This window comes from Fulmarus glacialis, unplaced genomic scaffold (genome assembly GCF_000690835.1).
Source record: "Fulmarus glacialis isolate BGI_N327 unplaced genomic scaffold, ASM69083v1 scaffold4334, whole genome shotgun sequence".
Lineage (NCBI taxonomy): Eukaryota > Metazoa > Chordata > Aves > Procellariiformes > Procellariidae > Fulmarus > Fulmarus glacialis.
The window spans coordinates 2,829-17,698 of NW_009209773.1; the positions used below are offsets into that span (position 1 = coordinate 2,829).

The 14,870-nt window shown below is 39.1% G+C and overlaps 1 protein-coding gene across 1 annotated transcript; it reads right to left on the reverse strand.

Annotated features, from left to right (window-relative positions):
- Positions 1-2,312: 2,312 nt before the first annotated feature.
- ACTR10 (actin-related protein 10 homolog (S. cerevisiae)) lies at positions 2,313-14,841 on the reverse strand. The gene is made up of 13 exons (XM_009576929.1): positions 14,759-14,841; positions 12,613-12,685; positions 11,990-12,072; positions 10,839-10,947; positions 9,065-9,172; positions 8,631-8,698; positions 8,267-8,346; positions 7,828-7,863; positions 6,220-6,299; positions 6,060-6,133; positions 5,489-5,570; positions 3,835-4,036; positions 2,313-2,621 (listed from the first exon to the last, which is right to left on the reverse strand). The coding sequence occupies exons 1-13, from the start codon at positions 14,833-14,835 to the stop codon at positions 2,440-2,442; spliced, it is 1,254 nt and encodes a 417-aa protein (XP_009575224.1). The 5' UTR covers positions 14,836-14,841; the 3' UTR covers positions 2,313-2,439.
- Positions 14,842-14,870: the final 29 nt, after the last annotated feature.

The following is a 14,870-nucleotide window of genomic DNA, read 5'->3' on the forward strand; positions in this document are numbered from 1 at the left end:
CTCCTCCCTTGTTCAGGAGAACCAGACCTCACCCACAGGTTTTCTTGCCAGCAGCACCTGGATCCTTGAGTCTCCTGCCCAGCCCCGTAGGTGTTACGCCTCGGGAGAAAGGCTATGGCGGGGCAGTGCAGCTGAGCAGCGTACCGCACAGCGAGGCCCTGCTGGAGGGGACGCTCTCCACTTGCGCCCAACCCCGTAGTCCTCGGTCTCGCTGCAGGGGAGATAAGAAGGGCTTGGTAAGGGGGAACAAATTAAGAGTGAAGGTCCCAAACACTCAAGAAAACAAAGGGAATGTAGGCATTCAAGGAATCTGCTGGGGAATGAACATCCCCAAGGATATTAAACCGTAAAAGGACCGTAGGCTTATAGAAGTAAGTAAGAGAAGAACCCTAAGATGTGAAAGAATGCTAAATACCAGACACGATGGGAACACATGTACCTAGCTATAGCGTTTAATCTGTTTTTCCAAGTCCAGGCCTGACAGTACATTTTGAAGAACCTGTTTCTGTGTCACAGCATACCATTCTCATCCTCAGGCTGCCACAGAAAACTTCTTGTGCATGGTAATTGCAACTCGTTTGACCTGGAAACCCAGAAAGTGTTTGCACTGACGTGAGAGTCTCCAGTCCGAAGAGGCACTGGCCAGGCCCCATCGTGCTTCGAAGACTAAGAAATGATCTCTAAAAGACCAACCTCATCCCAGGACTATAAAACAACCATTAACAACTACTCACAACCATGCCTGTTTATTTTTCTATGCTGTCTGTGTAACAGCCACACAGCTCATTTGAATTAGGAAAAAGGCAATTTAAAAATACACCCACCAGAGAGAAATCATCCGTGGTAATACTATCGGATCACTGTTGCCAACCAGCAAAGTCTCACCTATGACAGACTAACACTTTAAGCAGCGATTCCTGTTTTTTGTTGTTTTTTTCTTAATTTGAAAACCATGAAGATAAAAAGGGGTATGTCCTACCATGTGCCAACTAACACCATATGTTAAGGTAAAGCATATATGAAACAGAATGACAAAATCGTGCAGAAGCTTACTTAAATGCCATAGCACACAGCCCTGTGTTAAGTTTCACCACAAGAACGTTTCTTTAAATATATGCTTAACTTCAAGAAACGTGCTTCGGGAACCACAGCAGGTAGGTAGCAGACAGCATGGAAAATCAGTCACAACAAGCACGTTTGTGGCAATAAAAGACTCCACCACCCCCACTAATTTTATAATTATATCTCCCCAAATTTGAGATAAACAATTACTCCTCAGAGTAGGATTAAACCTCAGTAATCAACAGATACCAGCAGGGTCACCATTTAGTCAGCGAGTCAAATTCAGCTTGTTGCTGGCAAGTTTAGTGGTATTTGAGGCCAGGGGAAACCCCTCTCCCAGCATCTCAGCGATGCTGCTGAGGTGCACTGGCACTGCCCGGAGCACACACCGGGAACCACAGCTCTGCCTGTGAAGTTAATTCACAGCAGTATTATGGAAGGATAGTGAGAATCGTGACAAACCAAAACCAGCAGCACTAGCAGAAGAATGGAAACATATGTTTGTTTTCCCACGGGAGTGCTCCTTCTCCTTCAATATGTAAAGTTACAGCATTGCTAAGAGCCTATTAATTAGCCAACAGTTCCTAAATATAGTGTTAATATCCAAATGTACTTTTTTTTCTTAAGCAATGAACTTTGTATTGCATTTTCATTTAATACGTATTGCTGTGGGACAATGAAGTTTAATATTTCTGATGGTGGGAAGGAGGGCAAAAAAGCGACTTCTGAGATTGACATTTCAATAAGAGACTCAGTATTTCCTCACACTTGTTTATAATTCTTACATGGCTGATTTCTTTCTAGGAGGAGAGATAGTGGGAGAGTTTTTAGCTCAGCACTGTTTGAGAATTACAGGCAGAAGAGTTCTCTGCTAAAACTCTCAAGACAGGACTGTGTCGAGGGGAAATACTGCTCCAGCACCTTTGCTAAACAGCCCCAAACCATTTCCACACATGTGATTCAAGGGTGGAATATTTTAATGCAGAATTTGGCAGAAAAGCTTTCATAGATGTTTCCCACAGTAGACTGTCCTTCATTCTTCTAAGCACATTTAAAATCAAAATATCTTAAAACAAATTCTCTCAACAATGACATTTACTGTACAGATAAATAACAAACAACTCAGTAGGCTACAACTCATGACGGTACAGAATTTCTTCAGAAGAAGACAAAATAGCATAGTGGTTGCCAGAGTTAGTTTTTAAACTATAACTGGATGTGGTTTTAAATAGTGTTAGTACCTACCACGATACTCTCCAAAACGTCCACATTGTTCATATTTAATAGTGTCACACACAAATTACTTAATACAAAAAAAAAAAGCATATATATCTACTTGAACTAGAGGAGAAGAATCCTTGTGTAGCATTTAGGTGCTTATTTCTCAGTAGAAAAAGCCCTCTTCATCAATGGCGGGGGTGCTTTTCCAACATCAAACATCATTTCCAGTGGAGGATTATTAAGACAGCACCAGTCAGGTATGCGGCCTGTCTGGCTGTAATATTCTTTGGACACAGACCGGCTCCCAAGTATGTCCTGAAGTGCTCCAAAAATGGCTCCTACATTATTGGGGGAAAAAAAATATTGCATTAATTTAATGTACTGAATTTCTTTTTCTACTTCTTCCCATCAAGAATCTCCATTATTCTTTTTCAGGTCTGTCCCCAAAATGAAAGGAATGAAAGGATCTAGCCACCTTCCTTTTCAGTTAGCACAGCTAGTCCCAAATTGCTTCCATTTATGTCCCTTGAAAGTAACTGAAAGCAAAGAGTCATCTACTCTGCTGACAGCAAAACTGCCAGCTGGCCTAGCCGACCTGCTTCTTACGACAAAGTTTCCTAGAAGTTTTGATTTTAAGCACTTTAAACAAACCACCTTGTGTTTAAGGAAATTTCCTCTCCCCAAGAAGGGTGTCACACAATACCCAGAAGAAGTTTACACAAGCTGTTAGAGGATTCAGACCACAGTAGCTGACTAGCACTGCCAGTGAAGAAAACTATCACAGAACTTGGTGCATATAAATCATTCTTGTTTGCTAACCCTAAAAAGACTCAAAAAGGTTTAAAACTAGAATTTTACAAACATTCACATTTCAAAGCATATGGAAATAAAATCTACCTTTACAGTTAAAGTTAGTTCTCCTCATACATACCAGATGGGCTCAGCTTATATACCTTAAGTTTAGAAAAGCATGAAGTCTTCTCAACCTCAGAATTTTCCTAAAAAGAGCTGCTAGTATCGGAAAGCCCTTCTTTTTCCCTAGCTTGCCAGTACAGCATCCCAAAATCCATCGCACAGTTGCTGTATTTGTTATTGGTACTTGGGAACAGCACAGGGAGTTAGCAGCCTCCGGCCTCTCCGTAGCTCACAGCTCCTCAGTCCATAATTAAACTTGTTTTTTCAATAAGCAGATCTTCCTACAGGCAGCAGGTCTCTGCTCTGCCTAATCACTTCACTGGTGCCACCATATGGCAGTAGCCCTGTACCGCACTTGAGTCAACACCTCATCTTCCACACTGCTGTTTGAAAGTGCAAGTCACCTGTTCAAAGCTCCCATAACCTGCAGCGCCATTCTGCCCTCCAAACACCCCCGAGGGAGCTTTACTCCACAAGATTTCTTCCAGGAGGGCAAAACAATTCCACAGAGCTCCAATGCAGCTTAATTTCAATAGTTTGCCTAAGTTCTCCTGCTATTTATTCATTACAAATCCCACTTGGAAGGTTTGTTTTTCCCACTTTGTACCTTTGCTTAACAGTTGTTTTCATTCTTACCTCCCAGCCAGGCCACACAGTTGGGTTTGGCAGGTGGAGTGTGAATTCTGAAGGTTTTAGTGGCAAGTGCTTCTTTGTATTTTGGTTTCTCTACCAGGTATCTGATTTCAGCCATGAGCCTGTGAAGGAATCCTGGCAACATAGCGGTGCCACCGATAACTACCAAGTTCTCTGCCAGCTGCTTCCTGGTGTCTATGGGACACTAATGCGAACAGGAATAAAAAATCCACTTTAGTTAGAGTTACATGTACAAGCATTCAAAGGTCCTTCTATGCACTTCAATTGCTGTTTTCTCATACTCAGCTGAAACATAATCTGCATCATTTTTTGTCCAGACTTCCCAAGAAAACCAGGCTTAAGGAACTGCCCAGTTGAGGCTTACATGAGCACATTGGATCCCTCTAAAGCCCTTCAGCTGAGACAGGCCAACAACAGAGGACAGAGGTATCAGTCACAGTAACTCTCATGAGTTCTGGGAGAAGATGGGCCAGAGAGGTAAAGCCTCACTCAGTGCTCTCAGAGAGGGAAAACTGTTACATATGAGACTGACTCTTTTTAGCTCCACGTGGGACAAAAGTGCTACAAAAGTCTCAGTGGCAGAAAAGGTTTCTGCTGGAGCTTGTCTTAGGCATCAGATAATCCAACCAGAAGACACAAAGGCATGAGAAGACCAAGCTTCGTCAGTTCCGCCCCTCAGAAACAGATCTGCGCTATCCCTTTGAAAAAAATTCCAGACTGCTGTGGTCCTCTTGTCCAGCGGAAGCAACTGGACACTATCTAACACTTGTAAATTTAACATTTGTCTTTCTTCTGGCCAAAGAGTGATGCAAGGTAAATGCCTAGAGGTACAGAGGTGAGGGGTCTAGGCACAGATCTTGTTAAACAATTTGTTTTCATAAGGAATTCTAACCGAAATATTTGTCATGTCATCCAAGCCTATGGCTATCCAATAAATTATGTCTCAGCAAACTAATTTAAATGGCATCAATAAGTCCAGGAAGTCAACTTTAATTAACATACATATAGCAGCATATAATGAAAATTTCCATTTATAGTGGTTTTCTAATCCATTTTTTCCTACATATAACAAGTAATGAAGCATTTGTATATGCCAGGAAAGTTTTCCATAATACAGCTAATATACTGCCTGTAACAGAGATGTCCAAATTAATTTTATTCTATCTCAGGTAAACCAGAAGTCTGCAGGACTCAAAATCTAACTCTTAGCAAAACACCTTGAAAAAAGAAGCAGCAGAATACCTATGGCATTTCAGTTTAAGCAGTGTAATTCCTATAATGCCAAGTATTACCTATTCCTTCGTCATTACATATGTAGAGCCTCACTCCCAAATAAACACAAGCTAGTTTATTACTTTTGCTGATGGGTGAACACTGCGTTTCTTAGAAAACTGTCCCAGACACATTGCAGTATACCAAAGAGTAAGAAAACAATCACAGAGTAGGTGACACATGGTGACTTACTACCCCACAGAAATCCATCATGTGACAGAACCCTAGGAGTCATGCTGTGCTAAACTTTTTCAACCAATCGCAACCTGCAGTCAGAAGGGTGTTACTCTAGAAAGAGTCATTTATAACAGTAGGTTCTCTAAGGCTGGAGGCATTCAATAAATTGTTTATAATATAAAGATACCTGAATGAGTGAATCTAAGATCAAAGTGGCAACAGATGTCTCTTCATTATCCTGTTCAAACAGTATTTCGACAACGGAGTCCCTGTTGAAAAGACAGGAAATGAGTGTATAATGAGAAGCAATACTACACTATGAGCTAACACTCACGAACAGCAGGGCTGGAAATAACTACAGAAAAACTGCTGACACCACACCATCACTACTTCTTCTGTCATACCATGCAGTGCCAATGGGTAGGAGACAATGCCCTGTTCACTTCACTAAACCTATCTCATCATCCTGCATTAATACTCCATTTCTGTTTCCACCATCCCTCCAATCTGTTTGCTCTCATCTTCCACTGTGAGCTCTCCAGAGAAGCTGACACCTCTTATTATGGGCTTGCACTGTGCCCAGCACAAAGCCGTAATTTAAGAGACATTAAAAGCATATGCTTTTTTTCATTAAAATTCAATTTTATGAAAATTTATGTGCTTTTGGAGTTGAAAATATATTTATATATTTGAAATATATTGAAAGTATTTATTTATATATTGAAAATATATAAATACTCTGCTACGGTATTTCTCACCTGATGGGGCCAACTACATGGAGAATCTTTTCTCCATCTAAAGGATAGTCCACGTCTGGAGGTGGTGAAGGACGCTAGAAATAAAAACATGCATTATTTTAGAGGCCAAAAAGGCTACATCCACTTCAAAAGACTAGGATAAGCTTCATTCTCCACCCACCTCAGCACTGCCATCAATGTTGAACTTGGCTGCTTGGATTTTCAGCCCGCGTTGGAGATCACTCACAAAACAAGTGCGGACTTCATAAAATAAAAGAAAGGGGCAGAAGAGAGACTTTGTTGGATCCTTTCATCACCAATAAAGACAATAATTTTGTTTAATTTAGAAAAGAATACACACTTTAGGCCCTTGCTGGACCAAGACATTATCAAATAAATGCAAAGAAAAACAGTCTCTACACTTCAGCAGAGTTCAGATGCTATATAGACCATGAGTTTAAATACAGCTGACACCAAAACTGTGCTAGGACAGGCAAGATTTCTTTCTCAGACAAGCTACATAAGATTTAAAGACAGAGGGACGTTACTAATCATGTCTTCGGCTACCACAAGGTGCCAGGGGTTGTATTCTGCTGTCAAACACACCATCGTGGGTCTTGCACCATGGCTTCAAATGAGACATTGCTCGTTTTCTAAACAAGCTGTAATCATGCAATATTTTTCCTAGTGCAACTCTTCAGCACCCTAAGAATTCCAGAGTTTTTTTTTTCCTCCAGGCAACACTGACAGAGCACAATTTCATTTGTATCCAGCTGTTAGTGTTATTATATACTTATTTATGTGTACCTGGCACAAATTAGTATCTTCTTCATAAATGGCTGTCACAAAGAAACAACCCTTCAATACATAGGCAATCGTAATTTCAACTCTAGCGTACTATATTTGGTTCCAAAAGACTGCATAAAAACCAGAACTGATCAGAAAATTGTGTGTAAGTCCAGGAATTAGAAAAGCAACTTCCATTTAACAAAGCACCAGCTGCATTTAAGTTATTTTGCATTTGACTGATGGATTTCTTCCTAATTTGGCCCAAGAGATACATACTAGTTGCTATTTTCTATGGTTAAATGTATTTTTATCTCTGTTGCACATGAAACATTACATAGGAATTCATCCAAGTTCTGCCCAAAGATAGACTATTTTTTCTAGTGTAAATGTAGTCCTTGACTCATCTTGCCTACCTGATTAACATGCCAAAATGTCTTTTATACATACTTTTTTTTTTTTTGCAAAATTGACTTTAAGGCAAATTGAGCCTTCATAGTTAATTTATAAACAAAATTAACTTAAAATATTCTAATGTCATGATGTTAAGACTGACTGCTTAAATGCTGCATTTGCAACCAAAACATATCTATGATAACAGGTTTTGAACATTAGCTCTGCTAACTCTAAGTCCCCTGTAGAGTACACACTGTACACATTCAACCGCAGCAAACAAAATGTCAGTAGTTAACAAATGCAACACGAAGTTAACCTGATCTGCTGATCATAGGATATATACAGTAGTGTAATACTCATTCTGCGCTACTGTACCAAATGCATCTACAAGCTAACAACACAAAGGCTAAACCTGAAAAAGGAATTCAACATGGTTTTCGTTTTGCTTTCAAAGAGGAAGAACATTGCAAGTTCCTCCAGTAGGTAAGAAATATGTAAACAGAGAAGATAAAATAAATTCCTAAATGTAAAGTATTGCACAATTATTACTATCATACTCTACTGCACAATTTAATAAACTAGAGTTTCACAAAGCCGAAAATTTTACCTTTTATATCCTCTACTATGTCTTCTGGAACTGAGCCTGAAATAAAAAAATAACTTAGAACAAAAGCTTCTTAACTAGAAAGAGAATTTAAGAATGAAACTAAGTTTGAATTACATTTAGTACATTAAAGTTTCACTTTGACAGCAGCTTTTAAAGATTTTCAAGGAAGAAAGAATATTAAGAACAGAAATTAAAAGTTCATCTTCTCAAAACATACTGAAAAATTACTACAAAACTTTTATCTCAGCCTTCATTCAAACCTGCTATTATGAATGGCTTATCATAAAAATAATATACTTGTTAAATATGGAGAAAGAAATCATAAAAGTAGATCACGTAAGATCTGATGAATACTAAACTCATTTTATTCACTGTTAGTATTAATCCACTTTTTCCAGTGCAAGTTCACAGCACATATGCCACATCAAACAGACCTTACCCATCACAGATGGAAGGCTTTGTCCTTTGGCTAATCCTGTATCAACTGTGCACTGCTCCAACAACTGATATTCGAGCTCCCTAAAACATTGCACATTAAGTTAGTTAAAGATAGCTATTAACTCAGGCTGATTCTCTTTATTATGCTTAAGGGACAGTATTTATTCCCTTTAGTTACATTCTTCTAAATATGAACTAAAGCAGATCTGATTTCCACAGATTTTACTACATCAACAAAAGCCAAACAATGGTAACTTTAAAAATGGGATTTTAGTCACATTCAATAGGAATCTTTGGTCATTAGTCAAATATGAACTTTCACAAATAAATCATCGGTAACCTGGAACGTGTAACTGTGAACTTACTTGTGGATAGCCTTTCCTCCCAAAGGAAGAGAACCCCAGCAGCTCAGAATCGGAATTCCCTCATATATCTACACGCAGATCAGGAAATTGTCCTTTTTTGTTACGAGTTTTCAGTCTGTTGGAACTAAATGCTTTTTCCCCTCAACATTCTCTTGCATTAGCTATTTGAAAAACTTTCTAACTGCTTTTCTCCAAAACTAATTTCTAGTATATAAAGGCTGGAGTTATGAACCACCCTTCCCAAGTTTCAAGGGAACACAGATTTAGCATGTCAGCTGTGAAGAGATTCCCCAAGTCATGATATCTTATAGTCAAAAGCTGGACTGGCTGATCTGTTCCTATTACTTTTTAGCACACTTGAAGTCTATAAAAATATCATCTTGTCATGATAGCCTTATTGCTGAAAATTTTGTTTGTGTATTATTAAAGGATACAGGCAGCACCAAGCTTTCTGCATAGCCACAGTCTAGTACCATGGCAGAATTGATCCCAAGCGTCAGCAGAGACATTAGATGACTTGGAGCAAACAAAACGGAAGGTACCTACATAGAAACCAAAAGGACAATTACAGAAGGGGGGAAAAAGAAACAAACTGCCCGAAGCACTGATGCTTTCCCCAAACGTCACACTAAAAGCAAAACCCAAACAACTGTATCTTGAGGTATCCATTCTTAATTTAGTTTTTAAGGTAGTGTAGTAATGAACAAAATACAACAGGATTCTAAATTCTACATTCATCTTATTTGTGGTACATACCGGTAACTTCAGTAATAATGAATCTTGGAATGAGCTTGTAAGAAAAGCAAGTGTTAACTATAGAACTCGTCTTAAGTCATAAACCAGGTTTCTTATTGTCATTGTCATTGAAAAGAAATGAAAGAAACTAAAACACAGCTACTTGAAATGTTGTACAGACTTGAAGATGTGAACAAAGGTACCAGAAAACCCATAAAAGCGTGCTTATGACAACACTCTGTTGCACATAACCTCACATCAGAGGCTATTTAAAACGCTCTCCCCAAAGCAATGTGAAAACTCAAGTCAAAATTACTTGAGAATTACTTCCTTCTCCCAGAATTCCACAAATCAAGTTTCCTGGATAGTGACAGTTCCTTTAATGGAACACCTTGAAATGTTAATTAAATGAGCAATTTCAATAAATCCTGCATTTAAGGGCAACATTACTGATACTTAGCCCAGAGACACAAGTTATAATGTTGACCCTGTATTAACATGCCACTGTTATTCTTTGCACCAAATGGAAATACTAGCCAGAGAGAATTAACCTCACATCAGTATTAGCTGGCTTCTTAAAAAGTTACAAAGTCTCTCCATCAAAATATGACTTTCCAAGTCACGAGTCATTTCCGACAACCAATTTTGCACGGGAATGCTTTATCTGAGACCTTTTTTTTTTTCCCCCGTGAGGGGATTAGGAAAAAAAAACACCAAATCACTCAAATCTTTCAGCAATTTCAAGTCATCAGAAAATCTTATCAATAGTAGGAAAGAATTATGCAGAAGTTTAAGATTAGTTGGTAAACTGTGTTGTGGAAACACAGTGAAGAAGTACTGCAGACAAACTAGTTTCACGACTTTTTACAAACGAACCTTAACCTTTGTTCTATCTGAATTGAAGAAGTATGGATTCACCTTCCAAAACATTTTCCATTAGAACTAAGCAAGAATTAGGTTCAGACTTTTCTTCAGAAAGACTGATTAAGCAGAGAAGATGATAGATTTCAGGTAAGCTCTTATCTAAATGAGTACAGCCAGAGGTTAGATCACATGCTAGGCAAAGATATTGACTCTGCTAGAAGTCATGAGATTTGCTGACAGAGCACTAACAAGTGTTTAAATATAAATTCTGGCTTCAGGCAGTACTCAATGGGGATTATTGGATCTGTCTGGAACAGTGCGATGTGAGCTGTATTTTCATACAAGCCAGAGAAACCTTTCAGATTCTTGTTAATAGCTCCTGTTTTGTGGTCTCATGAAGAGTCAGAATGGAACAAAAATGGCCTTTAGTCCAATCTCTAACCCCTAATTTCCCAGACGACCATCAACTTTTTGTCATCATCTTTCTGCCTCTCTCATTCTTTTGGCATTATTTTCACTTCTTTGTCCACATCTGGTAGTGATTGTAAGTAAAATTTCTACCAGCAAGTGCTACGCTGAGCACATGCACTAGTTATGTAAAACACGTACCTCAAAATGCTTGAAAAGGACTCTTGTGAGCGTGTCTCTGAAGTGTGAAGGGCACAAGACAGATTCTATGATCACAACACGGCGGTCTCTGGGATTCACCAACAGATGTCTAAAAAAGGCAAGATGTGTAAAACAAAACTGGTAAGTTTAAGCACGTATTATGAGACCTACCTTATTTTCATATTCCATTCTCCTCAAAAATCCTAAAAATCTGCATTTAGATAGCATTTTCTTACAGCAGATCCCAAAGTCTTTTCCCTCAAATTTAAAAAACCCAACACTTTCCTAAAAGAAAGTTAGGAAACTGAGTTACAGAAAACAAGTTATGGAGCTATCTGCCAGCAGGCTGTAGTTCTGAGTATCTGTTATACATTTCTAAATCAATATAAAGAAATGCAAAAATAGGCATACATAATCGCCATTAATGGCTTGTCCAGTGTCATAGAGTGTGCCCATAAAAGAAGAAGAATGACGATACAGATATCCTGATTTCAGTGGAAGAAGATGGAATTGTCCTGATTTCAATTACAAAGCGATGATCAAGGTCAGGAAAAAAAACCCAACCCACACCAGAAGATCTGAGGCACAGAAATTACGTATTTGTTTCCTTGTGTCAAGTGATGATGATTTTTAATGTGTAAAAATATGGATTAGAAGTAAAGAGAAAAGACTAAGTCCAACTTCATTATTCACTAATGAAATTCACTAAAAATACAATACAAAGATGTATTATTGAGGTAAAAATATTCCACAGGTTGATATTCCTCCTTCCAAACCACTGTAATGTGGAGAGAGTTCTGCACCGATATAAGATGAGCTTCAGCCCTACCAAAATCAGTACAACTCCTTAGGTAATGACCTTCCCCTATTAAGTCCTTTATGAGTGCCACAGTTAAAAGGCAACTTATCAAATACTTTTTATTTCTAGAGAGCAACTGATGCTGCAGGACACTAACTCTTTGTAATATTACCTGAATCTCAGCACCAACAAATTTCTCCTGCGAGAACACAGCCAGGCAGCCACCTGCAAAATCTTGTTTCTGTTTCCTTACTCAACGAGACAGCAGTCTCCAGTCACACTTCTAATACCTCAGAGTACTCAAAAAAGAGCCGCAGAAGGCTTGAATAACTAACATCCAAGTATCTCTTACCTGAAATACAGCATGTGAATAAATTCCTTCAGATACGAATATAGCTCTTCTGTATTAATATTATACTGAACAACTTTGACAGGCTGTAAAGTAAAAATATCCAGTCAGCTGAAATACTAGGCAGTGATTATATATTAACAAATATACATATGATATATATATGTGATAATATATTATATCTGAACATATATAATCTGACATGTATAAAGAAATACTCACTCTTGCCTGATTTGCTCTATGTCCCTAACAATGCATCTCAAACTCACCCTATAACTAAACTCCAGAGTTAATTAATGCTAATTTTTTGTACTGGTAACTTATCTCAACATCAGTTTTCCAAAGCTGCCATCCTCTACTGGCGGGGGGGGGAGGGGGGAAGCATAGCTAGGCAAAGAAATTTCTCAATAAATGCCCCACACATAAGCTGCATGGGTGATGAGCACCAATTAACATGAGTGCTGGTGTAACACTTACTTGTATCTAGTTACAATCTTTTCATAGCAGCAGTTATAAGATAATGAAAAATAGATTATGATTGACAAAAAAAGGTATCTGCAAATTCTTTCTATACCATAACATACCAAACATTGTAAAGGTAAAAAAGTTCAGGTAAAATAGTTTACCTTTGTGACATCGGGTTTCTTTATTTCACTAGGAATAATGCATCTTGGTCCTGTTTCTCCTGCAAAACCACACCTAAAAGAAAACGTTGGAAACCTTATCATGTGAAGTCACTATTTAACATGCTGGGCCTAGGAATCATCAGAGAGTAATTAATTAGGGATATTTCTGTGACTGCAAGGAGGTGTTTTGCATATAGTTTTTCTATCTAGCCATTTTGAATTAGAAAGTTTGTATATCTTTTTATTGACTCCCTCTCAGCTGCATTAAACAAAACAAGTTTTCTTCACTTCTGTAAGGATTTTAATGCTCAACTCTGATATGCCTCCTACTTTCCACTGAGTAGTTTTCTGTTTACTTTCCTTACTGCCTATTAAATTTCCAAAGAAATACCTTTCTGTGTCCTCCATACAGGCCCACAGTTTTCACTGAAGCTCTCACGTAAACACAGGCAAGATTAAGTTACCGCATCCTCTTTACATCCTCATTTTCTGTGACATTTATTTAGAAGAAACAAAAGACAGACTTAATGACCACGATCATGCAGGTCCTGTGGCCTATTTCACTGCTGACCAGCACCATTCCATTGACGCTTTTTTCCTATTTCCAGCTTGTTTAATACTTTGAAATGCATTCCTTTCACAAGCACCCTGGGTGATTTAAGTATTACCGCCTCAAGATGACTGGTTACTGCTCCAGGACTCCTGACAAAACATGAGAGTTCTGCATCTGCATAAAAATAGTAGCAACTCCAAAACAAACTTTTTGGAAACCCGTCTGGTTTTGATAAAGAGATTGCACCTTAAAAGACACAAGAACCACAGACTGAAGAAGGCAAATTAAAACCAAAAGAAACTCAAGATTTGATTTTAAGAAACTCATTAAGCATAAACATCAGAAGAAAACTATGGTAGAAAACTATAAATCTGCTGGAGTTCAAGAACTTTTAATGCAAAAGGTCAATTAATACTTTATTTTGGTGTTTGGCAACTATCAATATGTTTCTTCAGATCATTTCAGAAAAATTCTAAAAATAGACATAATTCAGAATTTAATTTTCTTTGGTCTCCCAAACAGAGACTTGTGTGGCCCCAACGTGTATAGGTAGTTGTCCTTGCCTGTCATCCTGACAACTTTTGAACTTTTGGTTAATTTCAGCCTTATTTGGAAAGGGACAGATGTCTCTCATATAATTAAGTTGTTATCTGTTCTACAAGAACAAAGGTTGGAAATAGACCCTAAAAACACACTATTCAAGGGAAATGCTTTTGCACGAGAGCATTTTATTAGACACATAATGCCTATGAGATAAAACCTCACAAGCCCCCCAAATTTGGGAAAAGCTTGCAATCAGCAACACAACATGAATCCACAAGAAGCCACTCATGGAATCACTTGTTTCCACCTGTGAAGGCTTTGTCCAATCCTCTCCATAACTACACTGCAGCGATTTGCAGGTAACGAAGCCTGCCTGGTCTGCAATTACACAGTCACTTGAAAAAAGAGGAAGTACAACTTAATACAAAACAGGTTTGGACAAGAAACCCTGTTCCTGCAACTCCTGCCTCTTTAGACAAGCAGAGAAATCCTCAGTGCTTCAAGCAGGTAAATGCACCCACACGGACACAGCCACAGGCGCAGGCCTCGCCTAGTAAGCGCGGCAAACATCTGAGGAGGGGCTTTTCTTGCAAGATAATCTTTTTTTCTCTGTGCAGGCCACCTTTCCAAACAGGCCACTGAACCCCAGGCCACATTTCCAGAGTATTTTAACCCTGGACGTGGGGACGGATTGTTTAAACAGCCCCTTTTCCACAAGCGCTGTGTACCTGGGACACGAGCGTGGGGGGAGCTGGGGGTTTCTAACATAACGGGGGATTTTGACACGGGGTGGGCAGAGGCTACATTTTTGGCCCACGACATAAATTACCAAATACTGAGCATTTCTGCTTCCACCTCGACCTATACCCTTTTTTAATCTAAAACACGAGACTAAAAAACAAGGCTGTTATTGTCGGCTTTGTACCATGCAGATCACCACAGAAAGGGGGTGAAGGGGAAAAAAAACCCCACACAATTATTCAGCCCGCCCCGCTAAGCCTGTCGCGACAGAAAGGGGGCAGGCGGGGCGGGGAGCGCGACGCCACTCACTTGGTGAAGGCCTCGCCCAGGTCTATCACCACAGCGGTCTTCTCCCCACCGCTACCCAGGCCCTCGTAGAGCGGCATCGCGGCCTCCCTTCACCTCAGGCGGTGGCGCGACG

Coding starts and splice junctions, on each gene's coding strand:
- ACTR10 (XM_009576929.1), bottom strand. CDS start 14,835: ATGCCGCTCTACGAGGGCCTGGGTAGCGGTGGGGAGAAGACCGCTGTG. Junction 8,699..9,064: donor CAGAAAGCTTGGTGCTGCCT/GTATCCTTTAAT, acceptor ATCTGCGTGTAG/ATATATGAGGGAATTCCGAT. Junction 5,571..6,059: donor CATGTAGTTGGCCCCATCAG/GTGAGAAATACC, acceptor TCTTTTCAACAG/GGACTCCGTTGTCGAAATAC.